At 40.1% G+C, this 22,507-nt stretch overlaps 1 protein-coding gene across 1 annotated transcript in view; it reads right to left on the bottom strand.

The window, feature by feature from the left end:
- The window catches only part of DYNC2H1 (dynein cytoplasmic 2 heavy chain 1), a 292,248-nt gene that overhangs the window by 23,352 nt on the left and 246,389 nt on the right, over positions 1-22,507 (bottom strand). Inside the window, 3 exon segments of the mRNA XM_034665650.1 lie at positions 2,659-2,775; positions 7,744-7,825; positions 8,756-8,865. Coding sequence (XP_034521541.1) covers positions 2,659-2,775; positions 7,744-7,825; positions 8,756-8,865 — 309 coding nt within the window.

Raw genomic sequence — 22,507 nt, 5'->3', positions numbered from 1 at the left:
TCCTCTCCCACTCCCCCTGCTTGGGTTCCCTCTCTCGCTGGCTGTCTCTATCTCTGTCAAATAAATAAATAAAATCTTAAAAAAAAAAAGGGGGGGGTTTAGAGGGAACATACCTCAACATAATAAAGGCCTTGTAGGACAAATCCACAGCTAACGTCATACTCCACGGTGAGAAATGGGGCTTTTCCTCTAAGATCAGGGACAAGAAGTCCACTCCTGCCACACTGATTCAAACTAATCCTGGAAGTCCTAACCACATCAGACAAGAGAAACAAATAAATGGCATCCAAATTGGTAAAGAAGTTAAACTGTCAATGTTGGCAGATGACATGGTATTATAGGTAGAAAACCCTAAAGACTCCACCAAAAAAACCATTAAAATAAATGAACTCAGTAAAGTTGCAAGATAAAAAGTGAATATACAGAAGCCTGTTGCATTTCTATGCACTAATAACAAAGTAGCAGAGAAACTTAGGAAACACTTCCATTGATAATTGCACCAAAATGAAAAAAATAAGAAAAAACTTACCCAAGTAGGTAAAATATGAGTAAAACCCACAGAGCTCTGATGAAAGACACTCGAGGCGACACAAATGTACAGACATACCAGACTCAAGAATCAGAAAAGTTAGTATCACTAAAATGTCCATGCTATTCAGAGCAATCTGCAGATTCAATGCAATCCCTAGCAAAATACCCACAGCATTTTTCACAGAACTAGAACAAATAATCCTAAAATTTGTATGGACCCACAAAAGACCCTAAATAGCCAAAGCAACCTTGAGAAAGAAGAAGAAAGCTGAGGGAATCACAATCCCAGATTTCAAGATATACTGCAAAGCTGTAGTAATCAGAACGACCAAGAGAATAGAAAAGAAAGCCCAGAAATAAACCCTTGCTCATATGGTCAATTAATCTATGAAAAAGGATACAGGAATACACAATTAAAAAATAATAATCTTTTCAATAAATGGTGCTGGGAAAACTTAACCACTACCTGCCAAAGAATGAAATCACTGTCTTACACCATACACAGAAATAAACTTAAAATGGATTAGAGACTTAAACGTGAGACCTGACACCACGTAACTCCTGGAAGCCAACACAGGCAGAGGGCTCTTTGTTACGGGCCTTAGCAGCATATTTTTAGATACGTGTCCTGGGGCAAGGGACACAAAAGCAAAAATAAACTGCCGGGACTACACCAAAATTAAAAGCTTCCGCACAGCAAAGGAAACCATCAACCAAGCAAAAAGGCAGTCTACTGGATGAAAGAAGATATTTAAAAATGATATATCTGATAAGAGACTAATATCCAAAATCTACAAATAACTTCTACAACTCAACCCCCAAAAAACAATCTGATTACAAAACAGGTAGAGGATCTGAGTAGACATTTTTCCAAGATAACATACAGATGGAGACACATGAAAAGACACTCAGTATCACTAGCATCAAAGAATCACAATGAGACATCACCTTGTACCCGTCGGAACAGCTGGAATCAAAAAGACAAGAAACAAAGGTGTTGGTGAGGACGTGGAGAAAAAGGAACCTCGCGCTCTGTTGCTGGGAGTGCAAATTGGTGCAGCCACTGTGGAAAATAGTATTGAGGTTACCTAAAAAATTAAAAGTAGGACTACCGTTAACTATTCACAAATTCCACTACTGCGTATTTACCCCAGAAAAATAAAAATACTAACTTGAGAAGATACACACACCCGTGTGTCTACTGCTGCGCTCTTCACCACAGCCAAGACGTGGACGCAGCCTCGGTGCGCGCTAGGGTGGCTGATGATGGACAGAGCACAGCGGACGGACGGACGGATGGATGGCACGTGTGTCTACATACATACACGTGTACACACACAGCTGCAGAAGAGAATGAGACCTCGCCACTCATGACGATAGGGGTAAATGGAGAGGGTGTTATGCCAAGTGAAAGTCAGAGAAAGACAAACACCATGTGATTCCCTCTCTTTGTGGAATCTAAGAAACAAACCAAGGAACCAACACAGAAACAGACCCATAAACACACAAGACCATCTGGAGGTTGCCAGAGGGTGTGGGGGTCGGGAGGATGGGCAAAGCGGGTGAGGGGAGTGGGAGGTGCAGCCCGCCAGTTAGAGCATGAGTCGTGGGAATACAGTCAACGGTACTGTGATGGTGTGGTGTGGGGACCGATGGCAGTTCCACTGTGGTGAGCACAGCACTGCTTTGTTGTACGCCTGAGACTCATGTAACATTATGTGTCAACCGTACTCACATTAAAAACAGAACAAAACGAAAGACTTGCTTTCTTCATCTGCCTATTCCCAGCAGCGACACAGTACAAAAGAAATCAGATGTGTATTAACCTGTCGACACTGTCAGTGCCTGCATGGCTAACTAGGAAAATAAAGGAACATAATACATGGTAATCCATACTATCATTGAAGGCTTTTTTTCTTAGCAGGATACGCATTGCTTAGAAATTAAAAACTGTAACGCTATTCTTTCCATAACAAAATAAAAGATTTTAAAATGCCCATACATTTTAAAAATCATAAAGGACACAATATTTTGACTCTAAATTTGTTCCAATGCAGATGAGATGAGAAAATAAACAAAAAGTGCCGAGACCAAGACCGTCTTAGCCCGACAGCAGAGCTTCATTACCTGGGGGACCCAGCCCACACAGCAAGGGGGGACGGGACACACGCTGGGAGAATCGTGGTGATTCTCTGAGAGCTGGCTTCCGTCAAAACTGCAGCCTTCCAGGAACAAGCCGCCCATCTGTCGGGGAAACAAGCAAACCACTGAAACCCACATCCAGCCTGAAACGTCGGGAGCTACCGCGTACTAGCGAACGACGGAGGGCAGCGCGTACCCGGCTGACTATGGACGCCAGGGGATTATTCTCTGAATCTGAGAATAAAGAAGGTGAAGACCTGGGCCACTGTTCACGGGACTTTTTTATGTCTGTGCCTACTTATTTAGCAGATAGTTTAGAAATAAATACTTAAAATGTATTTAGTTACAACTGCAGGTATGTCGGTATTAGATTGTTAGAAATATAATGGAAAATGCCAAAAAGTTAGTCTTTCTCCAAGAAGGTGAAAGAAGAGCATAATTAAGGGAGACTGTCTTTCCCTGCCTGGGGTTCTGACATCATTTTTTAAAGAAAAGAGTGAAGCTCAGAAAGTGGAATGTAAAACATCCGTGACACGCCACGCAGAGCTGAGAGAATAATGAAGAGTGAATCTCTTTCTCTAGGTTAAGCTTAGTGTACATTTAGGGAATTATGAAAATAAAAATATAACTATTTCGATATTAGTTCCATATTTCTTCTTTAAAAGTGTTTATTCTTTTAGTGTCTGCACTGTTTATCTACCCTGAGTTCATCTAAAGGCAACAAAGGTCAAGTCAGGACTCTGTACTCAGAGCCACATCCATAGTCTCATAATGTGAACTTGACAGAAAATAGAGAACAATTTTTTTTAAGGTTTTACTTATTTTAGAGAGTGCGCACCTGAGCAGGGGAGAGGCAGTGGGAGAATCTCCAGCCGACTCCCCACTGAGCGTGGAGCCCGATGCGGGGCTCAATCCCAGGACCCCAAGATCATGACCTGAGCCCAAAACAAGAGTCAGACGCTTAACCACCTGAGCCACCCAGGTGCCCCAATACAGAACGATCTTATAAATATTACCTGGTACCTTTAAGTTTTATCAAACGCCAAATGAAAGTGCTATAGCATTGAGAGTCAAGAGAACACTTTATGTTGGAAGGCTGACTAGAGTCTAGCAGAGAATGGGCTTCAGGGAGTGGTGTACGTATGAGGCAGTAATAGTACAGTATGCCTTGACAAATACTTTTGAATAGCTCATTTTACAGTAAGATTGCTGTACCATAGAAAAGATAAGCAACTTGTTAGAGAGCTGGTATAAAAACAGAACTGTTGAATACCTGTTTAATATTTTTTCTACTACAGCACTGACGTGATGTTACTTGGGTAATTTAAGAGTTGATAAAGCATGTTGGCCTTGAAAAAATGTTAAAATTTACAGGGTACCTGCTCATTTAGGTGCTAGAATCTCTCTAGGTAAGACATTTGAAGGCCTCTTCTAGAAATTTCATCAAGTTTCAAGCTCAATTAGTCTGCCCGGAAATTTGTAAACATAGTTCTTGGTGACAGTGCCACAACTTGACCATGTCATCGGAGGATCCCGAGACAGAAACGCGTCATTGTTCTCTTCTAATGAGGAGAGACTCTTTGGCACATCTGACCCTGTTCTCTTCTAATGAGGAGAGACTCGTTGGCACATCTGACCCTGACAGACATCCTGGGCTCCCCCAGACTCCCCTATGCCCTCAAACTGCCCAGTCCTGCCACTTAACAAGAAACACCTTCTGAATCTCCCCTCTTCTCTCTGCACCCTCTATGACTACCCTGTCATGACATTTAAAAGCCATCTGTGGAATTTAAAGACCTCATCATTCCCAAGAATGAAACTAAAATGTAAGAATGTCAAAAAGTAATACTCTATCGTTTGTATAATAAAATAACATATCAGGGATGAGAATGGTATCAACAAAGGTTACCCTTGTTTCAACATTAGTTTTTATTTTTTTTTTTTAAGATTTTTAAAATTTATTTGTCCGAGACAGTGCACAAGCAGGGGGAGCGGCAGGTAGAAACAGGCAGAGGGAGAAGCAGGATCCCTGCTGAGCCCGGAGCCTGATGAGGGACTCGATCCTGGGACCTGGGGATCATGACCTGAGCCAAAGGCAGACGCTTCACTGACTGAGCCACCCAGGCGTCCCTGTAGTTCTTTGAAGGAAGGAGTGAAAGAAGGCGGTCAAAACATTTCCTTTGCTGCTGAAAAAGAGCTTGGAGGATCTGCCAAGTCTCCAGGCAAATGGATTTCCTAATGTTACAATGAAGAATTCCACAGGCTCCCCTTCCATTTACACGAGTACTGAGCTAAGCGCCCAGCCACAGAGCCACAGACACTGGGCCAACGGGAGCACAGCAGCATGTCACCCCCCGAGGAAAGCCTCGGGAAGACACAGGACTCCACCAGGCCCCAGGAACCGCGGCGTGCAGGTGCACGGGAGCCGGCCACGCTCAGCAGCCCCGCGGCGCAGCAGAGGAACTCAACTGGCAGAGGACTTGTCGTTCTGCCTTCGGTGTGTGGTGGCCTCGGCGTAAGGGGGACGGCTGGGGGCTCCGGAGCTGCCAGGGGGACCCCCTCCCAGCCGTGGGCGAGACCGGAGTCGCGAGCGCCTGAGGAGCCTGACGCAGGCTGGGCCCGGCACCACGCATCGCCACCGCGGCTAATGAACCACCGATCGGTGATGGCAGCGGGACACCGGACACCGGAGAGCGCCGCGCTTCAGGGCCCGCAGATCAGCATACGCACGTGTGCTCGTGCGGAGGCTAGCGGGTCTGAAATGTTGGCTGGTTTGGGGAACTACAGCCTTGCTTGAACACGTCAGTGGCTGAATTCAGTCAAGGGTAGTAGAGATGGAAGGAGAAATAATGAAAAATACACACCCTCCCGCACATGTATGTTCCCAGAGAGCCTTACAATACATGTCTGAGGAAAGTGACTCTTTAAGTCCCTTGATAAATGAGACAAGGACTCAGATTACTCCATTAATTGCTTAAAGTCACAAGGTCCTTTTTTGGAGAACTAAAATTAGAATATTGTTTTACTAACTGTCAGCCTTTCCCACCATAATCTACAAAACATAACATAAAAGCTTGGGGTTTTCTGGTTGTAAATAGTTTTATTCCCATTTTGTAGAACAGAGGCAACATAGTTCTGGAAATATTAACACACTTTGACTCAGAATGTAACTCATTTCCCTTGCTGTTTCTACCACTGTGTATCTGCAGAATGATGCCACATACCACACGTGGGGCTCAAGCTGCCAGAGCCCACACAACGTGGTCAAGGGCAGGGCTCCTGGATGATAAGCATCCCCTCTCTTTCCTTAACGACTGGGCAAGAGTGTGTGACCATCAGCAACAGAGATGGAGTTCTTACAGGTTAGAGCTCAGCTTAAAATAAAATGCCATGGGATGAAAGAAAACCATTCTAATTCCTTCCCCTTCGGGGGAGAATTTTATAGCTGTCTACAAAGAGCCACAAGAGAAAGATCCAGCTTGTCGTTAATGAAGAGATTTCTGGCACACGAGAGTACCATTACAGACACTACACCCCGCCACAGTGCCTCTCCTCTCGCAGGCCCAAACTCAACAACCCAGCAAGGGCACACCTGAGCGCCCACTACGAAACTGCTATCGTTTGAAGTATTTGGGATACAACGAAACCACAAAAAAATGACCACTCTCATGGGACTTACATTCCAGTGGAATAAGACAACAAATACACATAAAAAATAAATTATATAGTACGTCATGAAGTACTAATGAAAAGAAAATTGTTAAACTGGAACTACAACTATGTAAAAAGAACTTCTGGGGCGCCTGGGTGGCACAGCGGTTAAGCGTCTGCCTTCGGCTCAGGGCGTGATCCCGGCGTTATGGGATCGAGCCCCACATCAGGCTCCTCTGCTATGAGCCTGCTTCTTCCTCTCCCACTCCCCCTGCTTGTGTTCCCTCTCTNCTCGCTGGCTGTCTCTATCTCTGTCGAATAAATAAATAAAATCTTTAAAAAAAAAAAAAAGAAAAAAAAAAAGAACTTCTGAAAAGCCAGTTGAGCTAAGTTGAAGAACTACCGTCTTATGTTTAATTTATTTAAAGACTGAATTATACGTGATGTCGACTTAAGATGGGGAACATTCCACTCTCCTAAGACAGACCAACAGCGGGACGGGCCGAGCAGCCCGCTACCACACCTGCTGGGTTAGGTCAGCAGCAGGCGGAAGGCAAAGAGGCGGTCCCCACACGCGGACAGGAAGGAAGAACAGCTGGAACGCCGTACAGCTACTCAGGAAGGCTGCCGTCACTGGGGAGAGGGCTTCCACTGCACACTGTGAACTGGTTTTGTTATCAACGTGTGTGTGATCACCTACTGTTATTTATTATTATAAAAGTAATGGATTTTTAACAGGAAAGCTACCAGAGAAAAATTTATGCCGCAGAAGATGGCTTGACTTTTTTCTTTTTAAACACATACATCTTGGGGACACCTGGGTGGCTCAGTAGGTGACGTGTCTGCCTTTGGCTCAGGTCATGATCCCAGGGTCCCAGGATCAAGTCCCGCATCAGGCTCCCTGCTCAGTGGGGAGTCTGCTTCTCCCTCTGACCTCCCCCCTTCTCGTTCTCTCTCTCTTTCAAATAAATAAATAAAATCTTTAAAAAAACCCAACACAGATGGCTTGAATTTAACACTGAACTAATACACTCACAAACTGTAAACTCCCTGAGGACAAGACTTGGTCTATTTTTCATGAACTATACTTTATACATGCTTTATTGTATACTTAATATTTACTGAATTGAATTCTAGAGCAGGAAACCTAACTGAACTTCACAATTTGTATCTTTTTTTTTTTTTACCAAAAGTTACATTTTTAAATATGTTGTGACCCTAACATTCTTATCTTTGCATTAGAAAGAATTTTGTTTTGTCCAAGTTGCTTCATCCTAAATCTTCACTTTGACTTTTCACACTGGAAATACAATCTATTTCTGCTGATCTTATACTAAACAGATTGGGGTTCCAGAGCCTTTATCAGAGTCGGTAACACTATTTCTAGACTTAGACGAGCATCAAAAGTTACTGTACTACCTTTATCTGCAGCGTTGCTTCTTGCAGCCGACCTTCCCACGAGGCTACAAACTTAAGGCTATCCACAGAGCAGCCCATCACCCTGTAACAGAAAAGCATCCACTGTCAGAAAAGGAAGAATCTTCCAGAATTAAAATACAAACAGTAACGGAAGACATACTCCTGTTCGTTTGCAACTGAAATATTTACAATGTGCAAGCGAGCAGATTTCTTAAACAATGTGCAGTATCTTAGACCTCATGCCAAGTCTGTAAAGTTAACTGGTTGCGCCACGTGCTGTTCCTTGAGCACACGCGGCCTCGCTGTTTCATTTCCACAATCTCTGATCAGACCGTCACGTGGTAAGTGTGCCGTAAATGCCTATTAGTTGAACTGAAACACTGATATTTATAAAACAATCCTCAGGCATTACACATTGAAACCCCCCCAAAGCAACACAGAACTAAGTTGGGTTCAGTTTATTTTTTCAAGCATCTTTTATTACATTCTCATTTACTTAAAAAATCAGTCCATACGATATGATTATCCCAGTGTGTTGCGGAAAAAAGAGCTTGATCTTAACTACCAAACCCTGCTCCCCACCAGGACGCCTGGTCAGCATGTCCAACAGAAATGTCTGCAAGAAGAAAAATGCTTTCGTGCAGTGCAAAGTGGCTGCCACGGGTGACTCCATGTGGCTAGTGTGACTGAGAAATTCCGGGCTTGCTTTTATTTCACGCTGACGCCTTTAACTACAGGCAGCTCCATCGCACCTCCGCCCCAGCCCGTCAGACTGTAGCCACAACCAGATCGTCAACATTTTAAAAAATTAAATTTCACCTTTTTCAATTCTAATGAAAACATCATAATTATAAGCAATGCTTTTTAAACTAAAAATTCACTGTGTTAAGAAATGTCAAGTACTAGGAAATAACACGTCTCCCTTAATTCAATAGTAAGTTTATTTCTTGACAACGAAGGGAATGTGATCCAAAGCAGATGGACAAACACGTCAGGAGTTCACCTTGCTCACCTTGCTGTCTCCTGGCGAAGGGCGTTGAGAAACGTGTCTGGGTGGAAGAGCTCGGACAGGTCAAGTGTATCAGAGAGAAGAGCCTGCTTCTCAGCTCTCTCTACCCAGCTCTGGATGGGGAAGAAGTGAGACACGCACCCATTTAAAACCTTTGTAAATTTGAAAGACAAATCTACAAGAACTCTTACATAAAAGTCATGTTCAGTGAGAAAGTTACACCATTTCCAGTTGCTCTGAAATAGTGCCTGGAAAAAAAAAAAGGTTTCTATTTTACATCGTGTGAGGTCTATTGCAATTTTTTTTTGACATAACATTCATCCGTCCATCCGTCATAAAAACAGCTTCCTTGCACAAACTTTTGCTGGTAAAAATCTGCTCCAAATAAAAAGTCTAAAATATGAAAATTAATCGAATATGTAACATTTCAGCTGGGGCTGGCACTTCTCGTGATAAGCCACCGCTCAAAGTGCGCCCGGAAGATGAGCTGAGAATGGGGCCAGTTCCGGGTCTGCTGCAAATGTGCCATCTCACTGAATCAAGCGTTATTACGGTGGAGGGTAACGTCCAAAAACAAAGGGCTCTTTGTGAAAAGGTGTTTTTGAACAGTCTTTTCTTCTCATCTGGCATTTTATAAACCCATTCTATTCCAGTGGAGAGATACACGTCATCACTAGGCATGTTTTATGAGTTTAATAAGAAATTGCCATTTGGAACAAACAAAACAACGGAGCCTTGTACAACACTGCGTACATACGTACTTCCCGCGTATTAGCCAATCCTTCCCCCGCCAGCGTGAGGGAGTGTCCTCCTCCTTTCACAGGCGAGGACACGGACACGCGGCAGACAGACGAGCTGCCCTAAGTGGTGTGTTTCTGTGCCACACTCCGTACAGGTGCTAAAGCGCCTTAAGGGAAACGTGACTTACCGGTGATTTCCGCGTCAGTCTGTCAGTCCAGCTGCAGCACAGACACGCTGCCATGGTAACGTCGGCTGGTAGAAACCCGCACAACTGTCATCTACTCAGCCATTCATTTCATATGATTTATAAAGGCTAGGAAACACTGCATTTACTTAATTTATTACTGTACAGAAAAGCGATGTTTCATGTGCTGAAACACCCCATTATCCACCCAAGCACGGACATCTGTCAGCCAGGTGCAGGAGAGGAGAAACTCCAAAGCTACTGTGTTTGCATTAACGTCCTAATGCCTTTGACCAGTCCTCCTACCCTGCAGCAAAAATGGTCCCGTGTCCCTAATACCAGTTGATAATATGAGTATTTAAAGAGGAGAAACAACTTAAAAGAGAGCTTTTTAACAAACTATGATGATTTCTTCTTGCATATTATCCTTTAAAACAGTAACACTCTATACAGTACCTATTTTCAATAAAGGATATTTAAATTATTCATTGTTTACTCCCTATGAAATATTATCTGCCTATTTTCATTAGCTAAACATAGCTAACAAATTATGTTTGCGTGATCTTTTATTATAATATTTAACGCATACATATTTCAAATTAATACTATCATTAACCTCTTAAATTTTAATTAAAAAATTTCAAAAGAGTTGTTGTCAGTAACAGACATATGCACACGTTCAAATTAATCAACAACTAAAGTGTGGCTGACCATCAGATCTTTACTTTAAGTCTGAATTAATAAAATTAGTAACAAAAGGAAAAGCTTCTATGATCCAAATGTTTTTATTAGTCCATGGTGGGGGGAACTTTTTGTCTGTTACGCTTAAAGGCAGACTAAAGCAAAGGCATATTTGATAAGATAAAGTTGAAATAACAAAGATTCTCTTAATATGTATGTTGTCTTTGAACAGCAAACTTCATAGTGAAAAACACAGTGAAGGATATTTTTTTAAAAATTACTTTTCAACCTGTTAACAGCAGCTTTATTCATGACCATCAAAACTGGGAAGCAACCAAGACGTCCTTCAGTAGGTGAGGGATAAAAACACTGAAACAATGAGCTATCACGCCACGAAGAGACACACGATACTAAGTTAAAGAAGGCGACATTACTACAGGATTCCAGTAATATAAAAGGCGAAACTATGGAGACAGGAAGAAGACCAGGGGTTAGCAGGGAGGGGGAAGTGGGGGTGGAGCAGCGGAGCACAGAGGAGTTTGAGGGCAGTGAAACTACTCTATGATGCTGGAATGATGAGTACGAATCATTATACGTTTGTCCAAACCCACAGACGTAACATATCAGGAACAAATCTGAAGGTGAACTGTGGACACTGGGTGATTATGACCGGTCAATGTAGGTTCATCCTTGGTTAAAAAAAAAAAAAAAAAGTACCAACTGGTGAGTGATGATGATAAGGAAGGCGACGTGGATGTGGTAGCAGGGGTGTATGGGCAATGTCCCAACGTCTGTACCTTCACCTCAATTTTGTTGTAAACTAAAACTGTTCTAAGACAGTAAAGGTATTTTAAAAACATTTACAGTCATTTTTAAGAATAGAAATAAAGACTTAAGTAGAACAATCTTTGATGATCAGCAGTATGCGTATATGGATTGGGCTTTCAGCAAAGTTGTAGGCATATTAGTTAAAATATTTCTCAGTAAGTGTTTTTCTTTGCTGCTGGCTATCAGCCACTTTCTTTTCAAAGGATTAGGTTTGAGACTGAACATAACACCTACATGCTTCTCTTATGATTATGAGACTGTATACCTCTAATTCTTCAAATGATGTATAATAAATGTAATTGGGGAGTTAAGCAAATAAAGCGTTGGGCAAATTTTTGAATGCTGAATGTGTGCACACATGCACGTGCATGTACACACACATTTAGAATTATGGGAAGTAAAACTTCTTAACTGAATGAACCACAGAGATCATCTACTATAGTTCCCTTATTAAAAGACAAATAAAATGAGTTTTCTGGGGCACCTGGGTGGCTCTGTCCATTAAGCATCTGACTCTTGAATTCAGCTCAGGTCATGATCTCAGGGTTGTGAGATTGAGCCCGATGTCAGGCTCCGTGCTGGGCATGGAGCCTCATTAAGATTCTCTCTCTCCCTCTGCCCTTCCCCCAACCCTCCCTCCCTCTCTCTCTGCCTTCCACTCTTAAAAATAAAAAAAGATTTTTCCCATGGGGCGCCTGGGTGGCACGGCGGTTGAGCATCTGCCTTAGGCAGGGCGTGATCCCGGCGTTATGGGATCGAGCCCCACATCAGGCTCCTCCGCTATGAGCCTGCTTCTTCCTCTCCCACTCCCCCTGCTTGTGTTCCCTCTCTCGCTGGCTGTCTCTATCTCTGTCGCATAAATAAATAAAATCTTTAAAAAAAAAAAAAAGATTTTTCCCAGTCAATACGGGATGGTTTAAAAATGTTGCAATATTTATCAAAAAAATATGCTAGTGATGAAGCAGAATTTATGAATTCAAATGGCATGCATTCAGTCACTTAGCATTTACAGNTTTCCCAGTCAATACGGGATGGTTTAAAAATGTTGCAATATTTATCAAAAAATATGCTAGTGATGAAGCAGAATTTATGAATTCAAATGGCATGCATTCAGTCACTTAGCATTTACAGAAAGTAAAGAGACCACACAGAAAAGGTGAGAAGAGACGGGAGACACAGTAATGACGGGAACCTCATTCCCAATGTGAAGACCTGCAGTAGGGGAAATATCCCTGAGGGGCCTCTCTCTGGCTTGTCCACCCTGGGACACAGCAAGGAAACAGTGGTTTAAGGGCAACTGGACTGAGGGAAGGAAGACGTTATCAACATAATAAAGGCCATATATGGCAGACCCACAGCTAACATCATACTCAATGGTGAAAAGCTGAAAGCTTGTCCTCTAAGATCAGAAACAAAACAAGGAAGTCCACTCTTGTCACTTTGATGCAACAAAGGACTGGAAGTCCTAGCCACAATAATTAGGCATGAAAAAGAAATAAAACTTATCCAAACTGGAACAGAAGACTTAAAACTGTCACTATTTACAGATTAAATGATTTATATAAAAAACCCTAAAGATGCCACCAAAAAACTGTTAGAACTATAAATGAGTTAATTAAAGTCACAGGATACAGAACTAACACCCAGAAATTTGCTGCGTTTTTATAGTTAATAACGAATTTTAAGAGAAATTAAGAAAGTAATCCCACCTAACGGTTATATCTAAAAGAATAAAATACCTAGGAATAAATTTAACCAAGGAGGTAAAAGACCTGTACTCTGAAAATGGTAAGACACGATGAGAGAAATTAGTGATAACACAAATAAATGAAAGATACACCATGCTAATGGATTAGAATATTGTTATACCCAAAGCCATGTACAGATTCAATGCAATCCCTATCAAAATACAACAGTATTTTTTCACAGAACTAGAACNCTGCGTTTTTATAGTTAATAACGAATTGTAAGAGAAATTAAGAAAGTAATCCCACCTAACGGTTATATCTATAAGAATAAAATACCTAGGAATAAATTTAACCAAGGAGGTAAAAGACCTGTACTCTGAAAATGGTAAGACATGATGAGAGAAATTAGTGATAACACAAATAAATGAAAGATACACCATGCTAATGGATTAGAATATTGTTAAAAATGTTTATACTACCCAAAGCCATGTACAGATTCAATGCAATCCCTATCAAAATACAACAGTATTTTTTCACAGAACTAGAACAAATAATTCTAAAATTTGTACAGAACCACCAAAGACCCTAAACAGCTAAAGCCATCTTGAGAAAAAAGAACACAGCTGGAAGTATCACAACCCCACACTGCAAGATACATTACAACGCTGCAGTAACAACAGGATGCTACTGGCGCAGAAATAAACATACAGATCAATGGTACAGAACAGAGGGCCCAGAAATAAACACNTCCCACACTGCAAGATACATTACAACGCTGCAGTAACAAAACAGGATGCTACTGGCGCAGAAATAAACATACAGATCAATGGTACAGAACAGAGGGCCCAGAAATAAACACATGCTCACACAGTCCATCAAAGGACAACGGAGACAGGACACACAACGGGGAAAAGGCTGCTCCTGAAGAAGCAAAGGAAACTGCACAGCCACGTGCAGAAGAATGAAACTGGACCACTTTCTAACATCATATATGAAAATAAATTCATAATGGATTAAAGACCTGAATATAAGATCTGAAACCATAAAACTCCTAGAAGAAAACATGGGCAGGAAGCTCTTTTTTTATGATAATTTTTTATTATATTGTTAGTCACCATACAGTATATTCTTAGTTTCTGATGTCGAGTTCCATGATTCATTATTTGTGTATAACACCCAGTGCACCATGCAATACGTGCCCTCCTTACTACCCATCACCAGCCTATCCCAATCTCCCACCCCCCTCCCCTCTGAAACCCTCAGTTTGTAGAATGAAGGCGGGGGGGTGAACAGAAGGGGGAATGAACCATGAGAGACTGTGGACTCTGGGAAACAAACTGAGGCAGGAAGCTCTTAGTAATGTTTTTTTGGACCAGTCTCTTCAGGCAAGGTCAACAAAAGCTAAAATAAAGAAATGGAATTACCTGAAAATAAAAAGCTTCAGCACAGTGAAGGAAACCATCAACAAAACGAAAAGGCAACCTACTGAAAGGGAGATCTGTGCAAATCACACATCTGATAAGGGGTTAATCTTCAAAACACATAAAAACTTATATAACTTAGTACAAAAGAAGAGATTTTAAAAATGGGCAGAGGACTTAAATAGACATTTTTCTCAAAGAAGACATACAGATGGTCAAACACACACATGAAAAGGTGCTCGGCATCACTCACCATCAAGGACATGGATATCAACACCAGATGAGATATCACCTCACACCTGCCAGAATGGCTAACATCAAAAAGACAGAGTAACAAGTACTAGCAAGAATGTGGAGAAAATGAAACCCTCGTGCACTGTTGGTGGGAATGCAAACTGGTACAACCACTATGGAAAATAGGATGGAGGTTCTTCAACAAATTAGAAATAGAAATACTGTAAAATCCAGCAATTCCATCTAATTTACTCAAAGAAAATGAAAACACCCATTTGAAGAGATAGATTCACCCCTATGTCCATTATTGCACTATTTATAATAGCCAAGACACTCAAGCAGTCTGTGTCCTTCAACAGATGAATGGATAAAGATTTGGTGTGTACACAACGACATATGACTCAGCCAAAAAAAAGAATAAAATCTTGCCATTTGCAAAACCAATGGTGGACCTAGAAGGTATTTTGGCAAGTAAAACAAATCAGACAAAGACAAATACAATACGATCTTAATTCTATGTGGAATCTAAAAACCAAAACAGACAGATAAAACAAAACAGAAACAGACGTACAGATATAGGAAAAAAAACAGCTAGTTAACCATAGCGGGGAAGTTATGGAAGATGGGCAACATTGGTAAAGATGTTTAAGAGGTATACTCTCAGAGTTACGAAATAAATAACTCATGGGTATGTGTTGTACAGCTCAGGGAATATAGTCAATAATATTGCAGTGATTTTGTATGGTGACAGATTGAAACTAGACTTACGGGAATCATTATGCGATGTATAGTGAATATTTGAATACGTTATGTCACGTATAACACATACACTCCATGTGATGTCACGTCAGGTACGTCTCTACGACATACCTCACTACGACGCACACGTGGAGCTAACAGATGTTGTATGCCAATTATACTTCACTTTTTAAAAAAGGTATTAAGTGGAAAGCCACAAACGAAAAATGTTTCATTAGAGTCCTACTCCTATATGAACCAATAGATACAGAATTTTAAAGGAAAAGGCTTTTTCCTGAAAAAAAATTTTTTTTAAAGATTTATTTATTTATTTGACAGAGAGAGACAGCCAGCGAGAGAGGGAACACAAGCAGGGGGAGTGGGAGAGGAAGAAGCAGGCTCATAGCAGAGGAGCCTGATGTGGGGCTCGATCCCAGAACACAGGGATCACACCCTGAGCCGAAGGCAGACACTTAATGACTGAGCCACCCAGGTGCTCCCCCTGAAAAATTTTATATCTACTTAACTTACCGTTCATTTGTGAATACAACTAGGTATCACTTTTATGTAGGCTACAGTTCAGAAAATAAATACACAACTGTACCTTTTCTTTTAAACATTTCTCAAAAATGTTCTTCAACTAATTTACATATTAGTCAAAACTAAGATTTTCAAAGATGTAAAAGTTAGAGGCTGAAGCTATTAGTTATCAGTAATGAAATCAGTTAAGTATAGAATTACATCTATATCATTACTATAACAAAATTAAATTCATATAATAAATTTTTTGAGATGAACTCGAAGGGCAAAAGGAAAGCATCAGTTGTATACCACAGGCAAAAAAACAAAAACAAAAACCACTTCCCTTCAAGTGTTCATACACATTTATGAAATATATCATGTATCTATACAAAAGGAAGCTGAACTTCCATCTCTGATCAAAATGAGAAAAAAATAAGAATTTAATATTTTATAAAGGCAGCATCACAGATCACTGGGGAATAGAAAAAATATTTCATTCCCTCAATAAATGGTGTTGGGGAAAAACAGCTTCATGTTTGAGGAAAAAAAGTTAAATCTTTAATTCGCATTCTAACCTAAAATTATGCCATTTAGCACTCAGAGCAGAATGTTATTTCACAGATAAATGGGAATGAAAAGACAATCAACTTCAGATGGGGAAGTAAAGAAGATTATGTCTCCCGTTATAGAATGACTTTTAAAAAAGAATAAGAAATATGAGTTATAGTATATAAATTTTATATACATAAAATATCATAAATAAAAGTAAAAAGTACTGAAACTAAATTTGGAAATATATTTCCACATACATAAAAATAAATTAATAACATTAACAGAATTGTATGTATCTTACATGTCACAGCAATTAGTATAAAATGAAACACATTAATAAGCTGATGTCATTTCCTTTTGTTTTGATGTACCATTTTCTTGGAAAAAGTGTTTAAGGCAAATAAATATTTTAGGCAATCACAACAAGATACAATGGGAAAAGACAGTCTTGTCAATAAATGGTGCTAGGGAAACTGGACAGCTACATATAAAAGAATGAAACTGAATCACTTTCTAAAACCATACACAAAAATAAACTCAAAATGGATTAGAGACCTACATGTGAGACCTGACACCATGAAACTCCTACAAGAGAACACAGGTAGTAATTTCTCTGACATAGCCATGGCAACAATTTTCTAGATATGTCTTCTGAGGCAAGGAAAACAAAAGCGAAAAAGTACAGGAACTACATCAAAGTAAAAAGGTTCTGCACAGCAAAGGAAACCATCAACAAAACAACTGAATGGTAAACAATATTTGCAAATAATATAACTGATAAGGGGCTGATACGCAAAATATATAAAGAACTTAATACAGTTCAACAACAAAAATAATCCAATTAAAAATGGTCAGAGGATCTGAATACACATTTTTCCAAAGACATCCAGATGGCCAACAGACACATGAAAAGATGCTCAACATCACACATTATCAGGGAGATACAGATCAGAACCACAATGAGAGACCACCTTACACCAGTTAGAATGGGTAAATCAAAATGAAAAGAAAAAGTGTTGGTGAGGATGTGGAGAAGAAGGAACACTCGTGCGCTGTTGGTGGGAATGCAAACTGGTGCAGCCACTGTGGAAATCAGTATGGAGGTCCCCCAAAAAATTAAAAATAGAAATAACCATATGATCCCAGGGCACCCGGGTAGCTCAGTTGGTTAAGTGTCCGACTCTTGATTTCGGCTCAGGTCATGATCTTAGGGTTGTGAGACTGAGCCCCAAGTGGGGCTCTCTGCTCAGCGTGGAGCCTGCTTAAGATTCTCTCTCCTCCTCTTCCACCACCTGCTCCCTGCCCCAATCCTGCTTGCAGGCATGCGCTCTCTCTCTTAAAAAAAAAAAAAAAGGTGAAAGGAAAAAAATAATACCATATGATCCAGTAATTCTACTACTGGGTATTTATTTACCTGAAGAAAATGAAACCATAATTTGAAAAGACACATGCACCCCAGTGTTACTGCAGCATTGTTGACAATACCCAAGACAGGATAACAACCTATGTGTCCGCTGACAGATGAATGGATAAGGAAGATGTATACACATACAATGGAATATTACACAGCCAGAAAAAGGATGAGTCTGTGTCATTTGAGACAACATGGATGGACCTAGAGGGTATTATGCTAAATGAAATAAGTCAGACTGAGAAAGTCAAACACCATGACTCTGCTCATAAGTCACATCTAAAGAAAACAAACATACGAATTAAAAAAAAAAAAAGCAGAATCAGACCTACAAATACATAGAACTGACAGATGCTAGAGGGCAGGGGTGTAGGTTGGACAAAATGGGTGAAGGGGAGAGGGAGGTACAGGCTTCCAGTGATGGAATGAGTAAGTCACAGGAGTAAAAGGCAGAGCACAGGGAATACAGTCCATGATATCGCAATAAGGATACGGGATAGACGGTAGCCATGCTGTGGTGAACACAGCACAATGTATAAACTTGTCAAACCACTGTATGGCCAGGGAGAATACTGTTGTGGCCTAAATACTGTTAGATTACTAAAAGTCGATCTATGATCTACCCTGGTAAATGTTCTGCCTGCACTTGAAAAGACTGTCTGTTCTGCTGTTGTTGGATGTAACCATGTACATTAATTAAAAGTTGTTCAAGTCTTTGATAACCTTACTGATTCTTTGCCTACTTATCCAATTATTGAGGGGATGTTTTGAAATCTCCACCTTTAATTATGGATACACCTGCTTCTCCTGCAGTTTTATCAGGTTTGTCTCACACATTCTGACACTCTATTAGAGGTGGGATGTTTAGCATTGTTATGTTCTTTTGACAGTTTGATCGCTTTATCATTACAAAATAAGCTTCATTATCTCCTGTTACATTCTTTGCTATGAAACCCGTTTTAGCCAATTTTAAGACAGCTTCATGTTTTTGTTGTTTTGGGGTTTTTTTTGACAGGTGTTACCGTGGTATAGCTTTTCCAACATTTTAATCTATTTGTGTCTTTACATTTAAAGGGCAATGCCCTGATGCCCTACAGCCAACATATTTGAATTTTATTTTATCCAATCGGACAATTTTTAGTTGGAGACTTTGAAAATTTGTATGCTTGTAAAATGCTACTTAATAATTTATTATTTAGGGAAAAAGTGAGCTTTAAATTGCCATATCCCGTACAAGAAAATTTTAGGATTCAAGGCTGAAGCAAGATAGAATTCAATGAGCAAAATTACAGCTTCAATTTGTTTTTTTTAAAGATTTCATTTTTTATTTGAGAGAGACACACACACACACGCATGTGGGGGGGGCAGGCAGAGGGAAAGGGAGAGAGAATCTTAAGCAGGCTCCACGCCCAACACGGAGCCTGATGTGGGGCTGATCCCACAAACCCGAGATTATGACTCAATCCAAAATCCAGAGGNATGAGTTATAGTATATAAATTTTATATACATAAAATATCATAAATAAAAGTAAAAAGTACTGAAACTAAATTTGGAAATATATTTCCACATACATAAATTAATAACATTAACAGAATTGTATGTATCTTACATGTCACAGCAATTAGTATAAAATGAAACACATTAATAAGCTGATGTCATTTCCTTTTGTTTTGATGTACCATTTTCTTGGAAAAAGTGTTTAAGGCAAATAAATATTTTAGGCAATCACAACAAGATACAATGGGAAAAGACAGTCTTGTCAATAAATGGTGCTAGGGAAACTGGACAGCTACATATAAAAGAATGAAACTGAATCACTTTCTAAAACCATACACAAAAATAAACTCAAAATGGATTAGAGACCTACATGTGAGACCTGACACCATGAAACTCCTACAAGAGAACACAGGTAGTAATTTCTCTGACATAGCCATGGCAACAATTTTCTAGATATGTCTTCTGAGGCAAGGAAAACAAAAGCGAAAAAGTACAGGAACTACATCAAAGTAAAAAGGTTCTGCACAGCAAAGGAAACCATCAACAAAACAACTGAATGGTAAACAATATTTGCAAATAATATAACTGATAAGGGGCTGATACGCAAAATATATAAAGAACTTAATACAGTTCAACAACAAAAATAATCCAATTAAAAATGGTCAGAGGATCTGAATACACATTTTTCCAAAGACATCCAGATGGCCAACAGACACATGAAAAGATGCTCAACATCACACATTATCAGGGAGATACAGATCAGAACCACAATGAGAGACCACCTTACACCAGTTAGAATGGGTAAATCAAAATGAAAAGAAAAAGTGTTGGTGAGGATGTGGAGAAGAAGGAACACTCGTGCGCTGTTGGTGGGAATGCAAACTGGTGCAGCCACTGTGGAAATCAGTATGGAGGTCCCCCAAAAAATTAAAAATAGAAATAACCATATGATCCCAGGGCACCCGGGTAGCTCAGTTGGTTAAGTGTCCGACTCTTGATTTCAGCTCAGGTCATGATCTTAGGGTTGTGAGACTGAGCCCCAAGTGGGGCTCTCTGCTCAGCGTGGAGCCTGCTTAAGATTCTCTCTCCTCCTCTTCCACCACCTGCTCCCTGCCCCAATCCTGCTTGCAGGCATGCGCTCTCTCTCTTAAAAAAAAAAAAAAAGGTGAAAGGAAAAAAATAATACCATATGATCCAGTAATTCTACTACTGGGTATTTATTTACCTGAAGAAAATGAAACCATAATTTGAAAAGACACATGCACCCCAGTGTTACTGCAGCATTGTTGACAATACCCAAGACAGGATAACAACCTATGTGTCCGCTGACAGATGAATGGATAAGGAAGATGTATACACATACAATGGAATATTACACAGCCAGAAAAAGGATGAGTCTGTGTCATTTGAGACAACATGGACGGACCTAGAGGGTATTATGCTAAATGAAATAAGTCAGACTGAGAAAGTCAAACACCATATGACTCTGCTCATAAGTCACATCTAAAGAAAACAAACATACGAATTAAAAAAAAAAAAAGCAGAATCAGACCTACAAATACATAGAACTGACAGATGCTAGAGGGCAGGGGTGTAGGTTGGACAAAATGGGTGAAGGGGAGAGGGAGGTACAGGCTTCCAGTGATGGAATGAGTAAGTCACAGGAGTAAAAGGCAGAGCACAGGGAATACAGTCCATGATATCGCAATAAGGATATGGGATAGACGGTAGCCATGCTGTGGTGAACACAGCACAATGTATAAACTTGTCAAACCACTGTATGGCCAGGGAGAATACTGTTGTGGCCTAAATACTGTTAGATTACTAAAAGTCGATCTATGATCTACCCTGGTAAATGTTCTGCCTGCACTTGAAAAGACTGTCTGTTCTGCTGTTGTTGGATGTAACCATGTACATTAATTAAAAGTTGTTCAAGTCTTTGATAACCTTACTGATTCTTTGCCTACTTATCCAATTATTGAGGGGATGTTTTGAAATCTCCACCTTTAATTATGGATACACCTGCTTCTCCTGCAGTTTTATCAGGTTTGTCTCACACATTCTGACACTCTATTAGAGGTGGGATGTTTAGCATTGTTATGTTCTTTTAACAGTTTGATCGCTTTATCATTACAAAATAAGCTTCATTATCTCCTGTTACATTCTTTGCTATGAAACCCGTTTTAGCCAATTTTAAGACAGCTTCATGTTTTTGTTGTTTTGGGGTTTTTTTTGACAGGTGTTACCGTGGTATAGCTTTTCCAACATTTTAATCTATTTGTGTCTTTACATTTAAAGGGCAATGCCCTGATGCCCTACAGCCAACATATTTGAATTTTATTTTATCCAATCGGACAATTTTTAGTTGGAGACTTTGAAAATTTGTATGCTTGTAAAATGCTACTTAATAATTTATTATTTAGGGAAAAAGTGAGCTTTAAATTGCTATATCCCGTACAAGAAAATTTTAGGATTCAAGGCTGAAGCAAGATAGAATTCAATGAGCAAAATTACAGCTTCAATTTGTTTTTTTTAAAGATTTCATTTTTTATTTGAGAGAGACACACACGCACACGCATGTGGGGGGGGCAGGCAGAGGGAAAGGGAGAGAGAATCTTAAGCAGGCTCCACGCCCAACACGGAGCCTGATGTGGGGCTGATCCCACAAACCCGAGATTATGACTCAATCCAAAATCCAGAGGTGGATGCTTAACTGACTGAGCCACGCAGGTGCCCCTTCCATTTGTTTTGAGAGGACATCTAAAAGTAGTGTTTTAAGGGAAAGAAGAAAGATCAAAAAATTTATTTTTTTACCATAATCATGTCTTGGTAAGATTATTTTTAATGACAAATATTCTAGTCACATGTTATAATAATGACCATAAATAATGTCTAAACATAGAAATTACCACGTGCGTGAGGAATATTTGGTAAACATAAAATTCAGTGTGACTTCGTTTATGAATAATGTTCCTGGCTGATTAGTGGTTGAAATTAAGGCAAATATTATTCTTGAAATGGATGAATTTAGGGGAAAAACTGGATAAAACAGTTCTCTATTGATAACTAAAGAGCCTCCATGAACAGTTAAATCATGTAATTTTGATACACGCATTGAAAATACTGAAATTTAAAGAAGATATTGTGAAGGCCTCTCAGCAACCACAATGAGAAGCCCGCGGCCCACCACACAGCTGCCCCAGCTCTCCTCTCCACACACCCTCCCTTTGTGTTTTATCCCATAAAGAAGCAAAGCC

This window comes from Ailuropoda melanoleuca, chromosome 8 (assembly GCF_002007445.2).
Source record: "Ailuropoda melanoleuca isolate Jingjing chromosome 8, ASM200744v2, whole genome shotgun sequence".
Classification (NCBI taxonomy): domain Eukaryota; kingdom Metazoa; phylum Chordata; class Mammalia; order Carnivora; family Ursidae; genus Ailuropoda; species Ailuropoda melanoleuca.
The sequence above is the reverse complement of the archived record's forward strand: the minus strand, read 5'-3'. Positions and strand labels throughout refer to the sequence as shown.